The sequence below is a fragment of the Elaeis guineensis genome, chromosome 3 (genome assembly GCF_000442705.2).
Source record: "Elaeis guineensis isolate ETL-2024a chromosome 3, EG11, whole genome shotgun sequence".
Classification (NCBI taxonomy): domain Eukaryota; kingdom Viridiplantae; phylum Streptophyta; class Magnoliopsida; order Arecales; family Arecaceae; genus Elaeis; species Elaeis guineensis.
Window position 1 is genome coordinate 87,533,259 of NC_025995.2, and position 25,062 is coordinate 87,558,320.

General features: G+C 39.9%; 1 protein-coding gene across 1 annotated transcript; it reads left to right on the forward strand.

Annotated features, from left to right (window-relative positions):
* The first annotated feature begins 5,704 nt into the window (after positions 1–5,704).
* On the forward strand, positions 5,705–17,763 carry LOC140856257 (uncharacterized). Its single transcript, XM_073253383.1, has 3 exons — positions 5,705–5,896; positions 17,008–17,418; positions 17,539–17,763. Exons 1-3 carry the CDS (start codon positions 5,705–5,707, stop codon positions 17,761–17,763), a joined length of 828 nt encoding a protein of 275 aa, XP_073109484.1.
* The last annotated feature ends 7,299 nt before the right edge of the window (positions 17,764–25,062 follow it).

Below are 25,062 nucleotides of genomic sequence, written 5' to 3' on the forward strand. Positions count from 1 at the left end.
ATTGATAGATTGATTAAAAAATATATCTTTGAGATAGATGATTGTGAATCATTGTCAACCTGTGAATTCTATCTATTTGGTAAGATGATTAAGTCATCTTTTAAGAAAAAGATGAAAAAGCCAGCGATGTCCTAGGTCTAATACATATTGATGTATACGGACCTATGAACATAAGTGTTAGAGGAGGATACTTCTACTTCATTATATTTACAGACGACCTATTAAGGTATAGGTATGTCTATCTAATGAAGCATAAGTCAGAATCATTTAAAATATTCAAACGATTCTATGCTGAAGTAGAGAAACAGACTGAAAAGAGTATTAAGATCCTTCGATCAGATCAAAGAGGTGAATACCTCACCAGTGAGTTCCTGACATATCTGAAAGAGAATTGATTCTCTCACTTTGGATCCCTCCTGAAACACCACAGCATAATGGGGTGTCGGAGAGGAGGAATCGAATCTTATTAGATATGGTCTGATCCATGATGGACTTTGCAAGTCTGTCAATCTCTTTTTGGAGATATGCTCTAGAAATTATCTGCTATATTTTAAACAAGATGCCGAGCAAGTCTGTCGATAAAATTCTATATGAGATATAGACTGGACGTAAGTTAGTACTCTCACACCTTAGGATCTAGGGATATTCAACTTATGTCAAGCATTTAAAGACAGACAAGCTTGGACCTAAGTCTGATAGATGCTTGTTCGTAGGGTATCCAAAGAAAACTAAAGGGTACTACTTCTATCTCACTACAGAGCAAAAGATGATTGTCAGCAGCCGAATAGTCTTTTTGAAAAAAGAGTTTCTTGGTGAAAGAGCTAATGCCTGTAAAATTAAACTTGATGAAGTTCATGAGGTGAAGGACCGACACACACAGAATTGAATTTGATTGGAGAATCGAATCCAGAGCCAATAGAGGCGCCATTAAGGAGATTTGACAGAGTACCGTGTCAGTCAGATAGATACTATGATTTTTTAGTCTGAAACGATGACCTCATCGAACTTGATGAGAATGATGAGGATCCGATCACTTATATGAAGGCCATGCAAAGATCCAACTCTCAGAAATGGCTTGAGACCATGAAGTCCGAGATAGAGTCCATGAAAATTAATGGTTTATGCACACTAGTTGATCCAGCCGAAGGGATAAAATTCATAGGGTGTAAATAAATTTTCAAGAGAAAAAGAGGTGTGGACGAGAAGGTAGAGACCTATAAAGCTCGTCTAGTTGCCAAGGATTGCCGTCAGCGTTATGGTATTGACTATGATGAGATGTTCTCTCCTGTGGCAATGCTCAAGTCTATTCGGATTATGCTTGCTATCACTGCACACTTAGATTATGAGATCTGGCAGATAGATGTCAAAACCATTTTTTTAACGGAAAGCTGGAAGAAGAGGTGTATATGATACAACCTGAAGGGTTCACATCCACAGATGAGTCAAAAGTATGCAAGTTGAAAAGGTCTATTTATGAACTTAAGCAGAGTGTGAAGCTGTGGTTATCATCACAGTTTTTCATAAAAGATTTGATAAAAGCATCCTACATCCTAGGGATGACGATCTATAGGGATAGATTTAGAAGGTTGTTTGGATTATCCCAATCTACGTACATCGATACCTTGTTGAAGTGGTTCAATATGAATAATTTCAAGAAAGACTATCTTCTGATAGGCCATGTAATTATTCTTTTCAAGAAAGATTGTCCGACAACTCCTGATGAGAGAGAGCACATGAGTAGAATACCATATACCTCGACAGTGGGATCTATCATGTATGCTATGACATGTACGAGGTCGGATGTGGCCTATTCACTAGGATAGTAAGTAGATACCAGTCTGATCTAGATGAGAAGTATTAAAAGATTGCGAAAGTAATTCTTAAGTATTTAAGAAATACTAAAGATCAATAGCTTATCTATGGAGATACTGACCTAAAACTTATGAGATATACTGATTCTAATTTTCAGTCAGATTGTGATGACAGCAGAAGTATGTCGGACTACGTATTTATCTTGAATGGAGGAGCTATTTGCTGGAAGAGTTTCAAGCAATATACTGTGACCGATTCTGTATATGAAGCAGAATACAATGTTGCATCGGATGCTACAAAATATTTTACGCCGCTATCACCTGATGTGAGAGATCGTGAATCGAGGTGACGTCGAGCTTCAGAAGATCGATGGAAAGGAGGACTTAGCCGATCCCTTCACTAAAGCTCTCGAGATCAAAGAGTTCAACGACTTCAAATGGAAGATAGATATAAGATACTGTCCCGATTGGTTTTAGTCCAAGTGGGAGTTATTAGAAATTATATCCTAAAATCAATCGTATGACGATTGAGTTCATCTTTATATATGAATTATTGATTAAAGAATAATAGTTATTCTAACATTTTTCATCACAAAGTTACATCTTTTTTGAACTCTTGTGCTGTGATGAAGTCCTTAGAACTATTTAGTGTATGATAAAAAGAAGATTTATCGTATAGTTCTTAAACATGTTCGCGATCAAATGATATGTTATTACAGGACGATGACGTTTATCAAGTGAAGATCATTGTGTGCCATATGGATTGATTGTTCTCTTAACTAAAGAGTGTGGTGACACTGGTATGGCATACAGGTGAGATGTAGGAGTATATCGTCACGAAATAAGTGACTCATCTGTGAGTATTCTGCTATCAAGAGCTACTCGCGAAGCACATACGTATAAATATCCTTCAGACCTGAGATCATCATAGTGACTTGCAAGCAACTCACTATGCTTTGGTGCCGGACTATCTGAATTTTTAATGCAGTGACGGAAGGCTATTGGGTACAGTAAATACTTGCGAAGTTTGTATATGGATCAAGATGGGATTGATCTCTCTGGATTATTAGAGTTGATGTATCGCTGTATTTCAATTTAACAAAGTGTTAGTCAGAATAATCCATGAGATGGATTTGAAAGATTGAAATACAATGTGGATGAAGCAATCTCGATTGACAGTTAACCTGAGACCATCCTATAGCATTCATGGTCAAAAAGATGAATTATGTGGTAACCATGTGTATAGATTTTAAAATATTTTTTTGTGATAATTTGATCTATCTGGACATCGAAAATCATTGCTAGATGGTATCTCGATTAGTGCAGAAATTAGTTTCTGTGCTACCGACTTAGAATTTGAACCTATAGATCACACACATAAGTCAGATAAAGTAGGAAGATATTGTCTATGTTTATATGTCCAATTTAGAAGTACTTGATTTGATTGAACAAATAAGCTAACTTGATTGAGAATTAAGTTATGGGTCAAATGAGATTGAAGAGTTGATTATGTCTAGCTAGCACTACATATGAGGTTCAGGTTCGATCTCGGAGATGAATAATTTTTGATCTATGATCTATGGAGTATATAAAAGATTGAATTTAAGTACTAATTAATTTTAGATTAGATCTGAATTAATTAGACTTAATTAGATTCAAAATTTTTAGTTAGACTTGGTATAAAAGTCCTAAAGATTTGAGATTGACAGTCTTTCGAAATTATTTCAAACCAGCTTCGAATTGAATTTAAATCAGATCTATTTTGAATGAGATATGAGAAATATTTTTGCATTGAGATTCTCCTCTCATATGGATCGACCAACACCTAGAATGGTGTTGGTTTGGGGCATCCCATGTGGGTGAGGGATTGGGTGCAAAGTGATTGTCATAAGTGATGGCAATTCTATCTCATGTAGAATCTTTTTTTCATGAGTATTGGACTAATTCAAATCAGATTTGAGTTAGGAGTTCTATACTTATTGGGTCATAGGATTCATTTATAAATAGAGAGGGTCTTTACTTATGGATGCATAGCAAACAAAACAGATTGAGAGAAGAGAGAAAGAGAGAGAGGCGTGTGAAGAAAGAAGTCCTTCTTCTCCTTAGCCTCTCTCCTTTGGTGCCGTCCCTCCTTCCTTGGGTGTGGTCCCTCCTTGGACAACCCATCTACTAGTGTGAGGTGTCACACCAGTACATCTCCTTCCTCATTTGATTGGATTGCAAATATCAGAGTTCATCCTGCTTTTCTGCGGCATCTGACATGCATGTAAAGTAGAGGGTCTGTACTTTCGGATCTCTGTGAAGATTTAATTCAGATTATTTAAGATTTGATCTCTGATTTACTGCGATTCAGATAAAGATTTGATCCTTATTCATGTAGATTAATAGAAAAATTTTTAGATGCAATCTGGGTTATTTGAAGAAAAATAATTTTTCTTTCCTTTATCTCTCTCTCTCTCACTCTCGCTCACTCACTCTCCCTCTCCCTCTTAAATTTTGGTCTTGTCTTGGAGGAAGAAGAGGGTTTGTGATTGGGGTTTTTCTTTGGGTGTGGGGACTAATTGATGGATAGAGCATTTTTGAAAAATTATGAGAGTGCCATTATGGGTCCAGCGCATTACAAAGTATTTGGCTATTCAAGATTATTTTGATCATTTTATAAAGTTACTCTAACATGCTATTTAGATCCCATTTATAATTAATGGTTTGACTAAGGACTAAAGTGTAGACTAAAAATAAACCTGGAGAGTGCAAGTGTAGATATCACAAACTATTAAGTGCAGATATAATTTATCCTTAATCTCAAAATTTTTCTGTAATTTAATCTAAAAAGTATATACATATATACGTAATGCATATATATATATACATATACATATACATATATATATATATACATACATACATGCATACATACATACATACATACACATACATACATACATACATATGCATATATATAATTTCTTATTGTATATTTTATGCTTAAAAAATTAGTATTTTGTAAATTTCTCTCCATTCATTCTACTATGGCAGCAACATCTCTCCAATTAGATTTTTTTTTTATTTCTTTTGATTGATGAAGTTAGCAAACAATTATTTTTTTAAGCATAGAAAAATTTAGTTTACCGTCTTTTGTATTATTGAAAAGTTATGTAAGTCATACCTCAATGTCTCCTTTCTTGCGTAAAGAGCAGAGTGACCGAATGTTGGATGCTGAGAGTAGCGAATGTGGAGCTGGGCGGCGCTTCCTTCTACTAGATGATTGGGGCGGCGGAGCACCATTTGATCAATAGAGGTTTTCGCCGCCCAAGGTGCCGCATGGTTTTATCGGAGTCTCTGAAGCTAAAAGAGGTATGTCTCGATCGGAAGGCAGGATAGATGGATTACCGAAAGATAAAGGAAAATCATCCCCAACCAAGGAGAGGCCAAACAATACCAAAGATTCTCAGGGACGGTCTTAGGCGGATGTGCTCCAAGGAAAAAGATGGTATAAGTGGGAAATGCAGGCCGTGACAGATGAAGAAATAGCTCACTTACAGCAATAGTTTACAGAGTCTATTGTGTTCAAGACCTCTGTATCCTGGGGTGGACATTGTTGCCACCGACAGACGAAGATGGCAACATTTCTGTTCTCTATTTCATATGCAGGCAGGTTGGTCATCTTGAAGATGAATCCTCCTTTGTTGACCTGACAGAGATCGAGAGGCGCAAGGAAACAGAAAATCGATTGTTCGGTCCATGGATGGTTGTCTCCCGGGTTCTTATTGCTGGTGCGAACATGAAAACGGGGAGGGAGTCTGACCAGGGTCCTCGATCGGAGCAGCGGCTAGCAGAGCAGCAGCAGGGGATGGGATAGAGACAAGGGTAGTTTGGTCAACCACAATGAAGAAATGAATGATGGGTGGCAGATGGTTCGTTTAGGCTCCACTCAGCGATCGTCAGGAGTCAAAACCAGTCTGCAAGCCAAGGAATATTCATCACATATGGCATCACCATCACGTTTCTCTATTTTGGAGCTAATTGAAAATGGAACGGACTACCATGGGGATGATCGCATAGAGGTTATTCAGGAAGAAGAGGAGGTGATGTAAGAAATGGAAGGAATAGTGAGTACGGGACCTACCCAAGTTGTTGTGAAGCGTGATAGACAAAAACGCCCTGTGTACACTGACCAACCTCAAAATGAAAGCCCGTCCCCGCCCCCCCCCCCCCCCCCCGAAGGCCCGAGCCAAAGGTTCAACTCGTTTGTGGGTGAGCAGGTGAGGGAACGATGTCTATCCCAGGCTAAGAACCAAAAGGCAGCCATTGTGATGCGGATGGAACCACAGGCGAGCTAATTCCAGCCTTTAGCTCTAGCTATGAGTGGTTCGGTGGTGGAGGCGGACTCACTTGACAACAACGAGACACATGTGGAGCCTGGAGCCTCACCTGATTCTACAGTTGAGCCTCCTCTGGATCTGAAGACCTTTTCGGTCGACGAGGTGAAGCATCCTATGACTGGCTCTTTTCTGAGATGTCCAAGTATGGTAGGGGTGCGGGAGGCTTCATCAGAGGAGTTTGTGTGTGAAGGTGGTGAAACTGGAGGACATTCCATGATGGTCCACGGAGGGAGGGGTGGGGACTCTCTCCAAAAAACTATCTCCCACTCCCCTGTTCAAATCCAATGAACGTGATAGTGTGGAATTGCAGAGGTGTGTAATAGCCCGGCCCGGCCCGAGTAAGAATCCCAACCCAGCCAAGCCCAAATGGAAAAAAAAAAAAAAAAAAAAAAAAAGGAGAGAAGACTCCCGAAGGGAGTCTTCTTCCTCCTCTCGCTGGCTCCCAATCGGAGTCGGAGACGAGCTCCCTCCGGCCCTATTTAAGGAGGAGATCCCTCCTCTCTCCTTTCCACCGAAAATCCTAAGCTCAATCGGCGGCAATCGCCGGAAAATCCACCGCGAAAGACCATCCCTGTGCCATCCAATTTCTTGTCGGAAAAATCTCGCCGGCGTCGGAGGTAAGCCTCCTCCCCTTCCTCTCTCCTCCCATTTCCTTCCCGTGCCAGTGTGCACGCTTATCGGCGACCGGAGTCGTCGGATTTTGTTGCGGAAGAACCTTTCTTTTTGCCATTTTTTCGACACCGGTGGTCACCGCCGACCACCGGTTTGGTCCCCCTCTTGCCGCCGGATCGCCCCCCTTCGGCCGCCGACCATCCCCATGCCGACTGCATAGTCGATCGGCCAACCAATGAGGGGATTAAAGATCCCCTGTTTCGGCCTAAAGAAAATCCGGGAAGAAGAAAAGAAGAAGAAGGAGGAAAAGAAAAAGAAAAAGAAAAGAAAAAGAAGGAAAAGAAAAGAAAAAGAAAAGAAAAAGAAGAAAAGAAAAGAAAAAAAAAAGAAAAAAAAAAGAAGAAAAAAAATAATAATATAATAATAATATAATAAATAGGATTTTCTCCTCTCTCTTCTGTGAAGAAAAAAAAAAGAGAGAAAAGAAAAGAAAAGAAAAAAATTATTAAATTAATTAATAAATAATGAGATAAATAATAAAATATGAGAAAGAGAGTTTTTCTCTCTTCACTCTCTCTCTTCAGCCTGAACTAGTATTTTTTCTCTCTAGAATTGGATTTTCTCTCTCTACTTTCTCTCTCCTAAGATTTCTAGAATTTTGAGAAGAATGATGATGAATTTAAATGATCCTCGTGATGGTTTTTTGATCTGTGATCGTCGGATGGTACACCGACATTCACTTTGATCAGATCAGGTATTTTTAGATTCTATTTTTCATGATTTTATTGAATTATCCACATGATAATCTGAGCATAATTTAATCTGATCGATCGGATTTGTTGAATCATATTTCTGAAGAATTCAAGATGAGTTTTCTCTCTCTAGAATTTTCTCTCTCTAAAATATTCTATCTCTTGATTGATTCTCTCTCTAAAAAATGGTTAGTAAATAAAAAAATTTCTTTTAATAGTCCTGATCTGATTCTAATGAAGAACCCTGATCCATGATTGTAAAACAGCGTACTGGCACCCACCTTAATCAAACCATGAATCTTTAGATTTGATCATCCATTATTTCGATCTAGCCATGACTTGATTTGATCATGTTGATTTCACCAATCGAGATATTGGACCAATCGTAATATTGGATTGTGTCACCTGATCAATTCGAATTGTACCTCATGAATTCTCTCTCCTCTGATTTTCTCTCTCTACTTGATTTTATGAAATCGATAAAGAAACCTCAATCCTATCACTTCGAATCCGATTTGATCTGATAGTCAAACTTTAGATCGTTTAGGTTCTAATTAGATTTTGATTAGATAAAATTAGATGATCGAACCCAATCTAAACCGTTGAAATATGGTATTCGTATTCTTTCTAATTATTGAAATTGATTCTGTATAGGATTGTGGATATTTGATCATGGGATATCGCGATATGATCTACGAACAGAATTTTTAGAAAAAAATTTATAGAATTATGTGGATTTATTGGTATGCGTTCGAGGTAAGTAATGTTTCATTTTTCTAGATTTATCGACAAATTATAATGTACTTTTCTGACATGATTTGTGAAACGATGCATGAATTGGATGAATGGTATTTTGTTATGAAAATATCTTATTTGAAATATTATGATGAAGAATGATTGAACATATTGATTTCATGATGTATTATATTGATTGATTTCGATACTACATGATTATATATTTTATTATCGAAATTAGAATATGAAACATGATTTATGAAGAATTATGATATAAGAAACAATAAGAATTGACAACCTGACTATGTAAAGGATCCTGCCAATGGGGCATATACGTTAGCAATTGATTTATCCTGAGGAGTTTACGTCGCCAGAGAGACCAGCGACAAACCGTCAGAGAGACCAGCGGTTCTGAAGGACTTTGCTGCCAGATGATTTGCAGCTCACCGCAAGAAGATACGTGGTGTTATGATCCTGTCACAGGAAAAATGTGGTCATAGCTTATGGTTGACGAAAAGAATTGAAGAATGAAAGAAATTAAAATCTGAAAAGAAACTTGAATTTTCGAAAAAGAAATGAATTTGGCATGAATTATGTTGCATAATTGAAATTAATTTCGAATTGATGAACTCTATATGCTTATTTTCTATAAATGATTATTTACTTAAATGCCTGATGAAATCTATTGAAAGTGATCATTGCTTACTGGGCTGTCTAGCTCATTACCTCTTATTTTACTATTTTTACAGATGTTGAGGAATTAAGATGATACAAGATATGAATGGAAGAGTGATCAGAAGCAGAATCTTCATATTTTTAATTTAAGTTGAAAGTCTTATTCAATTTGATGTAAGGCCTATGAATCATTGCTGAATTTATTAAGATATTAAAGAAGAAATTTAGATCGTTATGTTTTGGATTTGAGTTATTGACTAATTATTCCGCTGTTATTTTAAGATAGCATGATAAGATGCCTTGCATGCTTATGGGAAGAGTTTTTTATGAGTATGCGGCGGTTGCCATGACCCTCGATTCACAATCTCGGGTCGAGGGCGTGACAATTAAAGTGGTATCAGAGCATAAGTGGATAAATTATGAAACATAAAATCAGATATAGAATGTGTGTAAGTGGATAGACACGAGGGACATTATAGTGTAGATCTTTGATGATTGTAGTGGGAAAAATATTTAAAAATTTTGATTAAACATTGAGATTATGTATAAAGGGATCGTAAGAGATTATGACATATAGAGTTTGAAATATGATGGATAATCTATTGATCATGATATGATTAGTTAGATTTTGATTGAAAGTAATTACAAAAGGATTGACATAAAATTTTATTGTGCATTGTGGTTATTAATTTGATCATTGGTTATTCAAGTGAATCGTAAGTTCAAATTCGATGTGAGAATAATACTATGATATTATTTCTAGTTGAGAAGTTAACTATTATTGGCAAGATAAAGATTTGATAATAAAATATTATTTCAGAATGGGCTAAGAAAATTTTTTTTTTGATTGAAATATTTATCGAAAGTGAACTTGGTATGTGAATCATATATAAAGTGGCATGTTAGGTTGAATGCATATTTGAGGATATTGCAAAGAAACCTATTTCTTATTGATAAAATTGATTATGAGGTTGTAGAATATTTATCGTACTGGAATCTTTAATCATCATCCTTAGATCTAGATAATAGATCTTATTATGTCTCTTGGAGACTACATGATGTGTATGAAATTTCAATTTAAAATTTTCGTATCTAAGTTGATCAAGAGATTTTCTGATATTATTGTTGAGGTTGTTAATAAAAATTGATATCTTTAGATTAAGATAAAAGATCTGATTTATATTTATTTCAGATTAAGGGATCCATGTGAATTTACAATTTAGAAATTTTGGATTTAAGAATTGATATGGAGTTTCCTTTGCTTTTGTTAATGAGGTCTCTAATTGAATCTACTATTAAATGGAGATTTGATTTTTTTTTTGAAGCTTGTATGATTGTTATGAAAGGATATTTGATAGATATTGAAGATCCTGATGATAAAAATTTTAGAAAAAAATAATAATTTAAAATTCTTATATATTTTGATTATGTCCAAATTTGGTGGAGCATCGAAGGATTTTTTTCATTGATTTGACTTATAAAAATTTTTTGTTTGAAAATTATCAAATTGAATTGATATGAGAATTAAGATTTGATTCATATTGATTATAGTAAATCTATATAATGGTTTAAATATGATATTGGACTCAAGGGTTAATCAAGATTATTGTACACCAGTAAAAGTATGAATGAGAATCGAAAGTTAATCTTTGACTTCAATTAAAATTTAAAATTTTAGATCCTTTCTATTGATAAGATAAAGAAATAATTTGATCAAATTTTTTTTTGGTGAACCTAAAAAATTTTGATTGTTAGATCAGAGTGCGCAGCGGAAGTATGGTAATCTAGATTTCTTTGAGTAAGTCAGGAATGTTGATCCTTTGAGTTAAAGAATTATGATAGATGATATAGTTTGATATAAGAAAAATATTGATATTAGAAAGAATAATATTTTAAAAATTTTAAATTATTTTAGATATCCTAATATAATTTTTAAAAGTAGTGCTTTCACCTACTATGCTACAAAAATAATTAGCATCCTAATTTTAGGATGAGTGGACCCTTGATTTTTGATTTTTAGATTTAGAATATTTAGAGATAAATTTTCTCTGTCCTAGAATTAAATTTTATAATTCTCTATTTATTAGAAAAACTTTGAGATTGTTTATCGAATGATGATTTCGATCTTAGATTATTATACTCAAATATTTATCTTCAGGGTATAATGAAATTTGAAGTTAGAACTCTTTTGATCATTATTATTTCTCTGACTGAATAGAAAAGATTGAGGTTATCTATTGATATTGACGATTATTCTACAAAAGATAAATTGAAGTTATTTATAATTTAATTTGATAATAAATCGATTAATTAAGAGTTATTATGTTTAGATAAAGAAAATTGATATACTTACTTAGAATAGAGACATTGATTTTGATTATAAGAAAAATATAGTTTTGATTTAGATCAATTTTTGAGTTATTGATTTTTATTTTGGAATGACTTAATGATAAAATTTGCTTCAAGAATTAGAATATTTAAGAGTTTGAGGGTTTGAGTAAGAAAATTTCGATGATTAGAAATAGTGATATTGATTCAATCAACAATGGTGATATTGATCTTTATGAAATGACTTAATGATGAAGTTGTATCGAGAATTAAATATTAAAAGTTCGAGAATGAGATTGAAATGATAAATCTTCAACCTTTGAAAGTACGAATAAGAAAAAATATTTTTGAATTTTGATTGATTGGGATGTCATCATATGATTCATAGAAGTATGATTTTCTATCTTATGATGGATTGAAATTAAGAGTGGTTAATATTTTGAAATAAATAAATAAATGAATGAATGATGATGAATGAAGTTCTTATGCAAGAATAGAGACATTTACCTTCTTCTATTCACAAGAGATAGATTTGATTTTAATTTGAGTCATGAGATATTGAACATTAATTTTTACAGAAAATGAGATCATAATTTCGAAATCTTAAAATATTGAAAATCTTTGAGATGTTGATCTTGATAAATAAGAAAATGAATGGTTCTGTTTCAGATCGATATTAATATACCGACTTTTTTCTTATGAAATGATTTAAGAATGAATTCATATCAAGAATTAGACTATTGAAATATTTGTGGATGAGATTTAAGTAAGAAACTATGAAGACTCAGGCAAGAAAAATTTTGAGGATGAAATTTTTTTTAGAGAGGAAGAATGTAATAGCCCGGCCCGGCTCGAGTAAGAATCCCAGCCCAGCCAAGCCCAAACAAAAAAAAAAAAGAAAACAGGGGAGAAGACTCTCGAAGGGAGTCTTCTTCCTCCTCTTCGGGAGTCTTCTTCCTCCTCTTGACGGCTCCCAATCGGAGTCGGAGACGAGCTCCCTCCGATCCTATTTAAGGAGGAGATCCCTCCTCTCTCCTTTCCATCGAAAATTCTAAGCTCAATCGACGGCAATCGCCAGAAAATCCATCACGGAAGACCGTCCCTGTGTCGTCCAATTTCTCGTCAGAAAAGCCTCGCCGGCATCGGAGGTAAGCCTCCTCCCCTTCCTCTCTCCTCCCATTTCCTTTCCGTACCGGTGTGCACGCTCACCGATGATCGGAGTCGCCGGATTTTATTGTGGAAGAACCTTTCTTTTTGCCATTTTTTCGGCACCAGTGGTCACCGCCGACCATCGGTTTGGTCCCCCTCTTGCCGCCGGATCGCCCCCCTTCGACCGCCGACCATCCCCGTGCCGACTGCATAGTCGATTGGCCAACCCATGCGGAGATTAAAGATCCACTGTTTCGGCCCAAAGGAAACCCGGGAAGAAGAAAAGAAGAAGAAGGAAAAGAAAAAGAAAAAGAAAAGAAGAAGGAAAAGAAAAGAAAAAGAAAAGAAAAAGAAGGAAAAGAAAAGAAAAAAAAAAGAAAAGAAAAAGGAAAAAGAAAAAGAAAAAGAAAAAGAATAATATAATAATAATATAATAAATAGAATTTTCTCCTCTCTCTTCTGTGAAGAAAAAGAAAAAAAAAGAGAGAAAAGAAAAGAAAAGAAAAAAATTATTAAATTAATTAATAAATAATGAGATAAATAATAAAATATGAGAAAGAAAGTTTCTCTCTCTTCACTTTCTCTCTTCAGCCTGAACTAGTATTTTCTCTCTCTAAAATTAGACTTTCTCTCTCTATTTTTTCTCTCTAAGTTATTTTTCTCTCTTAAGATTTTTAGAATTTTGAGAAGAATGATGATGAATTTAAATGATCCTCGTGATGAATTTTTGATCTATGATCGTCAGATGGTACACCGACATTTATTTTGATCAGATCAGGTATTTTTAGATTCTATTTTTTATGATTTTATTGAATTTTTCATATAATAATCTGAGCATGATTTGATCTGATCGATCAGATTTGTTGAATCATATTATCTGAAGAATTCAAAATGAGTTTTCTCTCTCTAAAATTTTCTCTCTTTAGACTTTTCTCTCTCTAAAATATTCTATCTCTTGATTGATTCTCTCTCTAAAAAAAGGTTAGTGAATGAAGAAATTATTTTTAATAGTCCTGATCTGATTCTAATGAAGAACTCTGATCCATGATTGTCAGACAGCATACTGGCACCCACCTTAATCAGACCATAAATCTTTAGATTTGATCTTCCATGATTTCGATCTAGCTATGACTTGATTTGATCATGTTGATTTCACCAATTGAGATATTGGATCAATCGTAATATTGGATTGTGTTACCTGATCAATTCGAATTGTACCTCATGAATTTTCTTTCCTCTGATTTTCTCTCTCTACTTGATTTTATGAAATCGATAAAGAAACCTCGATCCTATCACTTCGAATCCGATTTGATCTGATAGTCAAATTTTGGATCGTTTAGGTCCTAATTAGATTTTGATTAGATGAAATTAGATGATCGGACCCAATCTAAATCGTTGAAATATGGTATTCGTATTCTTTCTAATTATTGAAATTGATTATGTATAGAATTATGGATATTTGATCATGGGATATCGCGATATGATCTACGAACATAATTTTTGGAAGAAAATTTATAGAATTATGTGGATTTATTGGTATGCGTTCGAGGTAAGTAATGTTTCACTTTTTCTAGATTTATTGATAAATTATAATATATTTTTCTGACATGATTTATGAAATGATGCATGAATTAGATGAATGGTATTTTATTATGAAAATATCTTATTTGAAATGTTATGATGAAGTATGATTGAACATATTGATTTCATGATGCATTATATTGATTGATTTCGATACTACATGATTATATATTTTATTATCGAAATTAGAATATGAAACATGATTTATGAAGAATTATGATATAAGAAACAATAAGAATTGACAACCTGACTATGTAAAGGACCCTGCCAATGGGGGCATATACGTTGGCAATTGATTTGTCCTGAGGGGTTTACGTCGCCAGAGAGACCAGCGACAAATCACCAGAGAGACCAGCGGTTCCGAAGGACTTTGCTGCCAGATGATTCGCAACTCACCGCAAGAAGATACGCGGTATTATGACCCTGCCACAGAAAAAATATGGTCATAGCTCATGGTTGACGAAAAGAATTGAATAACGAAAGAAATTGAAATCTGGAAAGAAACTTGAATTTTGAAAAAGAAATGAATTTGACATGAATTATGTTGCATAATTGAAATTAATTTTAAATTGATGAACTCTATATGCTTATTTTCTATAAATGATTATTTACTTAAATGTCTGATGAAATCTGTTGAAAATGATCATTGCTTACTGGGCTGTCTAGCTCATTACCTCTTATTTTACTATTTTTATAGATGTTGAGGAATTAAAATGATACAAGATATGAATGGAAGAGTGATCAGAAGCAGAATCTTCATATTTTTAATTTAGGTTGAAAGTCTTTTTGAATTTGATGTAAGGCCTATGAATCATTGCTGAATTTATTAAGATATTAAAGAAGAAGTTTAGATCGTTATGTTTTGGATTTGAGTTATTGACTAATTATTCCGCTGTTATTTTAAGATAGCATGATAAGATGCCTTGCATGCTTACGAAAAGAATTTTCTATGAGTATGCGGTGGTTATCATGATCATCGATTCACAATCTCGAATCGGAAACATGACAGGTGCATCCAAACCCTCGTTCCTCAATAGTTTCCATGATCTAGATCGTAAAGATAAGCCTGAGATTTTCTGTATTATGGAGAGATGCATTTCTGGGGATGCTGTGGGAGAGGCTCCATCGAGCAGCAGGTCTTCAATGGCAAGTCTTCCGTATTCCGACAGAAGGACGGTGCAGGGGAATCATCATTTTCTGACATAAGAACATTGCTGGGAGTGACTCCTTGTCAACTAATTGTCAAGGAGCTGTTGGGATGATTCATACATAGGGAATGAGGCCTTGGATCATGGTGGTCATTTACGCTAGTACTTGCTTCAGAGAAAGGAGGCAAGTCTGGGAGTTGATCAAGCATTGTATTTCCACTGGTTCATCGGTGATTGCCATAGGTGACTTTAATGTGATTTGTGCTAGCAATGAGAAGTAGGGGGGCAAGGTGTTTCATCCTAAGATTGACACGCATGAATTTAGTGAGTTCATCAGCTCGAATTCACTGATTGATTTGGGCTTCAGTGGGCTTTCTTATACTTTGTGCAACCACAGATGTGGCTCGGCCAGAGTATGGGAATGCTTGGATAAAGCTCTGGCTACCGGTGATTGGATCAACTCTTTCCCTGAATCACAAGTCATCCATCTACCAAGAATAGGGTCGGATCACTGTTCGTTACTTCTTTGTATCCAGGATAAAGTCAATCAGAAGGTTCCTCCCCCTTTCAGATTCTTTAAATTTTGGTTAACAGAAGGTGATGTCAGATGGGTGGTGACGAACGCTTGGGTTGGTATTCATGGCTGTTCTCCTACAGAGAGGTTTACTAAACTGCTCAAGAAAACTAGAACTGCTTTGTCCAGATGGAACAGGGAAGTTGTAGGGAACATTTTTGAGAAGGCAAAGAGGTTGGAGGAGCAGATTCATCAGATGTAAGCTGAGGACATCGGTTCTGGAGGTCAGAACATTCAATTGCAACTTCATCTCTCAAGGAAGATCTCAGAGTAACATTGGGTTCTGAAAGTGCAAGAGCTCTATTGGCGTCAGAAATCTCGGATCAGGTAGTTGAGGGATGGGGATCAAAACACAACCTTCTTCCACCAGTCAACTATTATCCGGCGTCGTAGAAATAGAATTACCTCAGTTATTAACGATCAAGGTCAGGAAGTCAGTGACGAAAATGGGATCACAGACGTCATTATGAACCATTTTCATTCTCTGTGGCAGAGTCAAGACACCGGACATGAAATAGCGCTCCCTTCAATCTACAATCAAATTACTGAATTTCAGAATCAGAAACTGGTGGCGCAAATATCCGAAAATAAAATCATCAAAGCTCTTTTCCAACTTCAATCAGATCGCGCTCCTGGGCCATCAAGCTTTCAACCTCTCTTCTTTAAACACTTTTGGCAAATTATAAGGAATGATCTGATAAGACCAGTTCAGGAGGTGTTCGGAACTTGCTCTATGCCAAATAGCTGGAAGGATACTTATGTGATTTTGATTCCTGAGAAGAATAATCCGAGGGGAGTCAACGATTATCGACTTATCAGCTTGTGTAACACTGTCTACAAGCTTATGGCAAAGATCATTATCAACCAAATGAAACCTCTCCTAAATCTTTTGATAGCACCGGAATAAGGAGCTTTAGTGCCCGATCGAAATATTTTTGATGACATAATGATTATCCAAGAAGCCTTTCATTCTCTCAATACCAGATCTACGAATTAGCCTTTAATGGTGATCAAAGCTGACATGGAGAAGGCATATGACTGAGTGAATTGGAGATATCTGAAAATTGTTCTTGGCCACTTGGATTCCATCCCAAGTTCATTCAATAGATAATGTACTGTGTGTCTCAGCCCAGGTTCTCTATTTTGGTGAATGGTGCATCTACCTCCTCATTCCTATCTTCTGGTGGGTTACGACAAGGATGCCTACTATCATCATTTCTTTTCATAATTTGCTCTGATATGCTGTTCGGATCGTTGCAGTCTCAGATTCAATTGGGTGGTATTCGTGGTTATCAACCTCCCCAAGGTGGGCCTAACATTACCCATTTGCTTTTCGCTGATGATATTCGTCTCATTGTTAGGGCACAAAAAAGAATGCTCGGGTATTGTAGCCAATCTGGCCAATGGGTGAACATGAACAAATTCCAAATCTGTTTTGGTAGAAGAGTCAGGCAGTCCACCAAACAATATATTCTGAACTTGTTTCGTGTGCCTTTGAATAAAGATGTATGGTATTATCTGAGAGTTCCCCTATCAACATCATCTCTATCTTCCACTGATTTCAGTCCCTTAGTAAATCAAATTCACAAAAAGTTGGAAGGATGGAAATGGAAGCATCTATCCCAGGTCGGGCGTCTGACTCTGTTGCAATCCGTTCTAAGTGCAGTCCCGGTATATCTTCTCTCAAACGTCCCTGTCCCCCGAACTGTAATCACTTAGCTGCAGAAAATATTTAAAGCATTCTTCTAGGGTCATGATGTGGGTGTTCAGAAACTTCATTTGATCTCATAGGATGTGGTGTGCTCTCCTAAGAGAGAAGGTGGGTTGGGTTTACAGGCTCTCAATATTCGACCACAAGCGCTATTAGCAAAGGCTGCTGGTAACCTGGTTCTGAATAGAAGTTCTCTGTGGGCTCAGCTTATGTCATCAAAATACCGGTTCTCCATCTGGAGTGAATACCACCCGATCAGAGGAGCTTCTAATTTATGGCGCTTTCTTGTGCGAACATCAAAATAGATACAGGATGGGTTTCGTTGGCAGGTTGGAAATGGGCAAAACATCCGTATTCTTTCAAACGCATGGTTATTTGAAAGGCCTCTCAATACTTGTGTTATTCCGATGAATACCCACAAGATCCAAGAGGATTGGAAGGCAGCCGACCTTATGTCTTCTAATGGGCAATGGAATCCTAAAATGCTGAACAGGGTGTTCTCCACGGAACTTAGCTCTTTGATTCAATCTATCCCTCTTCCCAATAATGAATGCAAGGATTGTCTCATTTGGCACAATGATATGAATCCTAAACTCAGAGTTTCAGATGTTTACAGTCATATACTTCATTCTCAAAATCATTATCAGCAGATCAACCTCTATTGGATCTAAAAATTGAAAGTTGCCCCTCGGGTTCAATTGTTCGGGTGGAAGGTCTGTAGAGCACGTCTTCCATGTAATGCTATACTGTAAGATAGGGATTTGTGTATTATGTCAGCAGATTACAGAGGACATTCAACACTGCCTCTTATCATGCCCGTGCATATTTGAGATCTGGACGACTTTTCAGCACTCAGACTTACCAGGTTATCATTTAAATTCTCTGCAGGATCTAATTAACCTTACAGAAGACTTCAGAGTGCCGCAGTTATAGAAATCAATCATTTGTTATACTGCATGGGTGATCTGGAACTCAAGAAATTGTTAGGATTTGACGCCTCGAGATTCAGCCCACATTGAGCCCACAGCGAGGTTCACGGTGAAAAATGGAGTACAATGAGACCAAGATCACCCCAAACGAAGCTCGGATGGAGGAGATACGAGCTTTTGAAGTTGGCACGAAACTCGAGACGGCAGAAGACCGGCGGCGGGCCGGCGGAGGGTGGTGCAGACGGGGCCAATGCGCGGGATGCGAGACCCAGGCGCGCGGCTCAGGCGGGCGCGCGGCCTAGGCCGTGCACGGGCCCGCGCGCGGGCGCGGCCCAAGCCCGCGCGCGCGGGCCGGCCCAGGCCCACCCTGCCTGGGCTCGTACCCCGATCCACCATGGACCGGGCGGTCCACGAGTGGGCCTGTGGACCACATGGGCATTTTTCACACATTTCTCACGGTCCACGACACTATTCCGTGGACCGAAGCGCAATCGGAGAGCCCAGGGATGTCCCAATCTTGATCCAACGGTCCAGGGGGTTATTTAGCTTTGTTTATGACTCCTAATCCATCTCTAATCAGGTTTAAGCCCTTTAAATAGGGCTGATCGGTGAAACAGAGAGCAAGTGGACTGGTTTTTGCCGTACGGAGCCGTACGGAACCCGTGAAGGAGAGAAAGAAGGCCGTATGCTATGAGAGAAGGAGCAGGAGGCTCTTGGACAGCGGATGTCGGTCACTTCAGGGGTTCAGGGGCCTTTCAAGAGAGAGAGCTTTTGAGAGGGGAACTTCTAGTGAGAGAGAATTGAGTGTACAAGGATTGAGGGTGAGGTCTCCTCTTGTAAAATTTTCTTTTTTATAGTAAAGTTTGCATGCTCCGTGGAGGCGAGCCCTTGTGTGGCTGATTCACGTATTTTGATTATTTTGTTTTGTTTCTTCTTTCTTCCTGCTGCATCGCGTGGTACTGAAAAAGTCTTGGGAGGTGGTGTCTTGGCCAGACATCTACCCAACAAGTGGTATCAAAGCAAGGCGGTACAAGAATGCAGATTGCAGCGGTGGTGAGCAAGACTGAAGATGGAGAAGACAAGAATAATCAAGATGGACATTATTACCTAACGGGGAGCCCAGTGCGAGGTGGAGCTTCGGGAGCCAGGTGGAGCCCAGAGCGAGGTGGAGCTCCTGGAGGTGGATCGGGCACGAGACAGTAGACTCGGGAGGACGAGAGGCGGCGTCGCAAGGTAAGATTCCTATTGCCACTAGATGATGCTCCGAGCAGATCTTAGGTCAGGAGGAGCACAGCATACAACGGAGATAGGATCGAGCAGCCTGGCTCGACTCCCATGTTTGCCCATCCATGATCAGCAGGTGATTGCCCCAGCTCATGGGGGCGAGGAGATCCAGAAGCTCTCAGAGTTTGGAGGAGGTCGAATATCGAGTCGAGGTGGAGATTATTAGGATTTGATGCCTCAAGATTCAGCCCACATTGAGCCTACAACGAGGTTCGCAGCGAAAAATAGAGTCCAACGAGACCAAGATCACCCCAAACGGAGCTCGGATGGAGGAGATACAAGCTTTTGAAGTCGGTACAAAATTCGAGGCGGCGGAGGACCGCCGGCGACGGCACTGCCGCAGGCGGCGGCGCGCGGCTAGGTAGGGCCAACGCGCGGGACACTCGACCCAGCCGGGCGCGCGGCCCAGGCCGTGCGCGGGCCCGCGCACGGGCGCGGCCTAGGCTCGTGCGCGCAGACCGACCCAGGCCCAGGCGCCCTGCCTGGGCCTGTACCTTGGTCCACTATGGATCGGGCGGTCCACGGGTGGGCCTGTGGACCGCATGGGCGTTTTCCACGCATTTCTCACGCTCCACGGCACTATTTCATGGATCAAAGCACGATTGGAGGGCTCAGGGACGTCCCGATCTTGATCCGACGGTCCAGGGGGTTATTTGGCTTTGTTTAGGACTCCTAATCCATCTCTAATCAGGTTTAAGCCCTTTAAATAAGGCTGATCGGTGAAACAGAGAGCAAGTGGTCTGGTTTTTGCCATACGGAGCCGTATGGAACCCGTGAAGGAGAGAGAGAAGGCCGTATGCTGTGAGAGAAGGAGCAGGAGGCTTCTGGACAGCGGACGCCGGTCACTTCAGGAGTTCAGAGGTCTTCCAAGAGAGAGAGCATTTTTGAGAGGGGAACTTCTAGTGAGAGATAATTGGATGTATAAGGGTTGAAGGTGAGGTCTTCTCTTGTAAAATTTTCTTTGTCATAGTGAAGTTTGCATGCCCCGTGGAGGCGAACCCTTTTGTGGCTGATCCATGTATTTTAATTATTTTATTTTATTTTATTTTTCTTTCTACTGCATCACGTGATACTGAAAAGATCTTAGGAGGTAGTGTCCTAACCAGACATCCACCCAACAGAAATAAATTTATATTCAATCACAAAGCACATAGCGTCTGTAATATCCATCATTTTGCTCTGAGGTATGTTCAGGAATACTTCCAAGCAGACTTGGTTTCTTCCTTGGTAAATGGCCAATAGTGCTGAGGTACTAGTGACTTCGTGAGTCCATCAGCTCGACCTCCCATGGTGGTTTCTTGGGTACCCCCACCCTGTGACCACGTTAAGGTGAATTTTGATACGTCTTGGTCCAATGGGGAAGCTGGCCTAGGATATATCATCAGAGATTATCTTAGAAGAGTTGTATTTGCTGAAACAATCAGAACGGTGGCTGGATCTATTCCGGAAGCAGAACTATTTGCAGCGAGAGAGCTCTCACGACTGCCGTCAATCGGTTGGGCTTCACAAGGATATGGCTGGAAGGCGATTCGTTTACAGTGATCAGTTAGATAACAAAACAACTTCGGAGCCTGGAGCAGACTAATGATTTCCCTCCTTGCCATCCTATGTGAGCGAATATCACCATTTGTGCTGCCTCTTTGGACGCATTCACGCTCTCTCACACTTATCGGGAGGCCAATCAGCCAGAGTTTTTCTGTTTCTTCTATCTCTTCCTTGTATCACCACCATGTTGACTATGGCTGACTCGGCTGGTGTTCATATCCTTCACTATTAGTTTGTTTCTTTTGGGGACCTCTTCCCCCTTACGTACAAAATATATATATATATATATATATATATATATATATATATATATATATATATATATATATATATATATATATATATATATAATTACAATTCTTTTTAACATAAGTTGAATTATTATTTTTTAAAAAAATTAATACCAAAAAATTTCTTTTTGACCTGCATTGGAGGAAGTACAGCTTCTTCCGAATAAAAAGTTAATAATATTGTTTTGCGTTTAAAATATTTATAGCATGTCAATTTGTTGGATATAAAATCCCCCCCCCCGTCGAAGTTTGTAAAGGACCGATCTTTCCAGGGCTCTTCCGGCTCCCGACCTTGTGCATGGCGTCTCTCCGAACCTCCTCGATCATCCGAACTTCTCCGATAGTGAACTTCTGCATTCATCCATCGGGCCGCCCCGAAGGCCCTCTGGGACTCACTGTCTGCCAGCCTTCTACAGCAATCGACCCCCTGAGTTTCTACCCCGAACTTCTCTCAGGCTTCGCCAGCATCCGAGCTTCCCCGATAATTTGATTTCTACGATAACCGGACTCCACCCGAGTTTCTACGGCGGTCGACCACCCTCCGGATCCTAATCGAGCTCCCACGAGAGCCGAACTTTTGCTATGAGCGGTCTACTCTGAGCTCCTACCGCAGGCTAGCTATCCCAGACGTCTACTGTAAGCAAATTTCATTCAAGCCTCTACTATAAACAAATTTCTTTCGAACTTCTATTACAGGTAGACTTCAGCCGAGTTACTCCGTAGCGAGTAGATTTTAGACGAACTACTACGACGAGGCACCACTCCGAGCTTCCACGACAACTGGTCCTCGCCCGAGCTCCTACAATGGACGATCCCCTCTCGACCTCTTGCGAGAACAGGATCCCGTCCGAACTTCTCTAGCGGATGGATTCCGGACGAGCTTCTATAATGAACGAGCTCCAGCAGCTGGGTCCCTACGATAGTCGATCGCCTCCAATGTCTGTCGAGCCTCCCCTGCGCTATCCGAAGTCTATCGCTGACCGACCTCCTACCAGGCTCCCCATAAAATCGAACTTCTCCAACAGACGATCTTCGGATGAGCCTCCACATCAGATAAATCCCAGACGGACTTCCCCAGACTCTGCAAACAGAAAATCTTCATCCGAGCTCCTACGACAGGCGACTCCCGCCTGAAAAGTCAGCGACCTCGGAACATCCGAGCCTCTCCCAGAATGACGATGTGAAGAGCTATTCTGCTTCATCGGGCATCCCAGCCGAGCTTCAACCGACGGATCCGAACTCTCTGACAAGCCACGACAAGAGCCGCCACCCTGCTCCACTCTCTGCAATGGATTTCACACAGCTCCACCACTCTCTGACAAGTCACGACAACAGACATCACTCCACCCCCCGCAACAAGCTCCACGTGGCCCTGAACGACCCCTGACACTACTACTCTTCGTAACAAACTCTACGCGGCCCTGAACGGTCTACTACCAGACGGTTACAGACGTCGCTGTCGATCAGTTGCGCCCTCCATCTATAAATAAGGACCCCAGATATGTTCTTCTCTAAGCTCAAAACTCTATCTTGAAACTCTATCTAATTTTCTGCTCGAGCACTCCATTTCTGTTGAAGTAGAGTACTGACTTGAGCATCGGAGGGTCTTGCCGGAGCACCCCCAACTCCGGTTTAAACTTTCTTTGCAGGTCCCAGCGGCGGTCGTGGTCATCCCAGCTCCAGCTTCTCCGACTTCGACGGAATTCTGCACCAACAGAATTGGCACTAGAGGAAGGGCACTGTGTCTTCGCGGTACTCTTCTTCCTAAAGGAGTGCTCAACGAGACCGATTCCGATCATCTTCTTTGACATCCTCTTCTCCTTCCTCTACTAGATCTTCACCCGATGCCTCTCTGCAAAGCATCCACCAGGCGATCCACGACCTCTGCGGCCAGATCTCAAGCTCCGGCTTCACCCCCGATTTTTCAGGCCCCTCCCCCTCCTCTGGCAACAGTGATCGACAGATCCATCCGACGCCGGCCTAAAGGTAGGGAGAATCGGTCGAGGACCCTACCACGATCGGTGCCGTCGAGGAGGGAAGAACAACCTGAAAATCGGCCTCCAATCGGGATCGTCTGCACCATCTCTGGAGAGTCCCGGAAGGGAGCGGCCAGCGGATCGACCGGACCGCCCAAGCGGCAAAGGACTGAAGGACCCATAATCTTTACTTAAGAAGACGCCCGAGAGGTCCAGTTCCCCCACAACGATGCGGTTGTAGTTTTTTTAAATATTGCTGATTATGATGTACACCGCATTCTTGTTGATAGTGGACGCTCGGTTGATATTTTGTTTTACGATGCCTTCTCAAAAATGTCCATCCCTGACGGTCGTTTGGGGCCGATTAACTCCCCTTTAGTAGGGTTTACCGGCGATGATATCCTGATGGAGGGAGTAATAACTTTGACTGTAGTTGTAGGCCGATATCCAAGACAATCCAGGGCTCTGGTGGATTTTCTGGTGGTGAAGGCACCGTCAGCCTGCAATGCAATTCTCGGCCGACTTGGCCTCAATGCCCTCCGGGCCGTGGTGTCAACCTACCATCTGAAATTAAAATTTTCTACTAACCAGGGGGTCGGAGAAGTCAAGGGAGATCAAGCCCTGGCAAGGCACTGTACAATATAGCCCTGCAAGGAAGTGGTCAGCCTGACCCCTGTCCGGTTGATGGATTAGACACCCGCAATGACCTGACAGAAGAGCGGGATGGGCCAATGGAAGATCTTGTCTCAATTCCTTTGAATGATGGGAACGAGGAATACATGGTGAAGATCAGCTCCAACTTGGGGAAAGAGGTGCGGACACAGCTTATCAATTTTCTGCAAAAGAACGTGGACGTTTTTGCTTGGATTCCGACGGACATGCCAAGGATCGACGCTGAAGTTATGTAGCACCGTCTGGCCGTCGATCCCAAACACCGACCGACAAAGGAAAAAGTTCGAAGTCATGCGCCGGAGAGACAGGTGGCAATAGCCGAGGAGGTTGATAAACTCCTAAAGGTCGGGTTTATCAGAGAGGTCAACTATCCGAGATGGGTTTCCAATGTGGTCTTGGTTAAGAAGGCGAACGACAAATGGAGGATGTGTATAGACTTCAAAAAACTGAATAAAGCCTATCCGAAGGACAATTACCCTCTGCCCAGAATCGACCAACTAGTAGATGCAACCTCGGGCCACGAGCTTCTCACCTTCATGGATGCGTTCTCCGGCTACAATCAGATCAGGATGGCGCCAGAGGATGAAGAAAAAACTGCTTTTATAACTAACCATGGCCTTTATTGTTACAGGGTCATGCCTTTTGGCCTCAAAAATGCAGGGGCGACATATCATCGGCTAGTGAATAAGATCTTCAAAGAGCAGATCGGCCGCAACATGGAGTCTATGTGGATGACATGCTCGTAAAGAGCAGATCCTCGGTGAACCACATCGCCGACCTTGAGGAGACCTTCAGCGCCCTTCGAAAATACAAGATGAAGCTGAACCCAGCCAAATGCACTTTTGGAGTAACCTCAGAAAATTTTGGGCTTCATGGTATCGGGGCAGGGATCGAGGCAAACCCAAAAA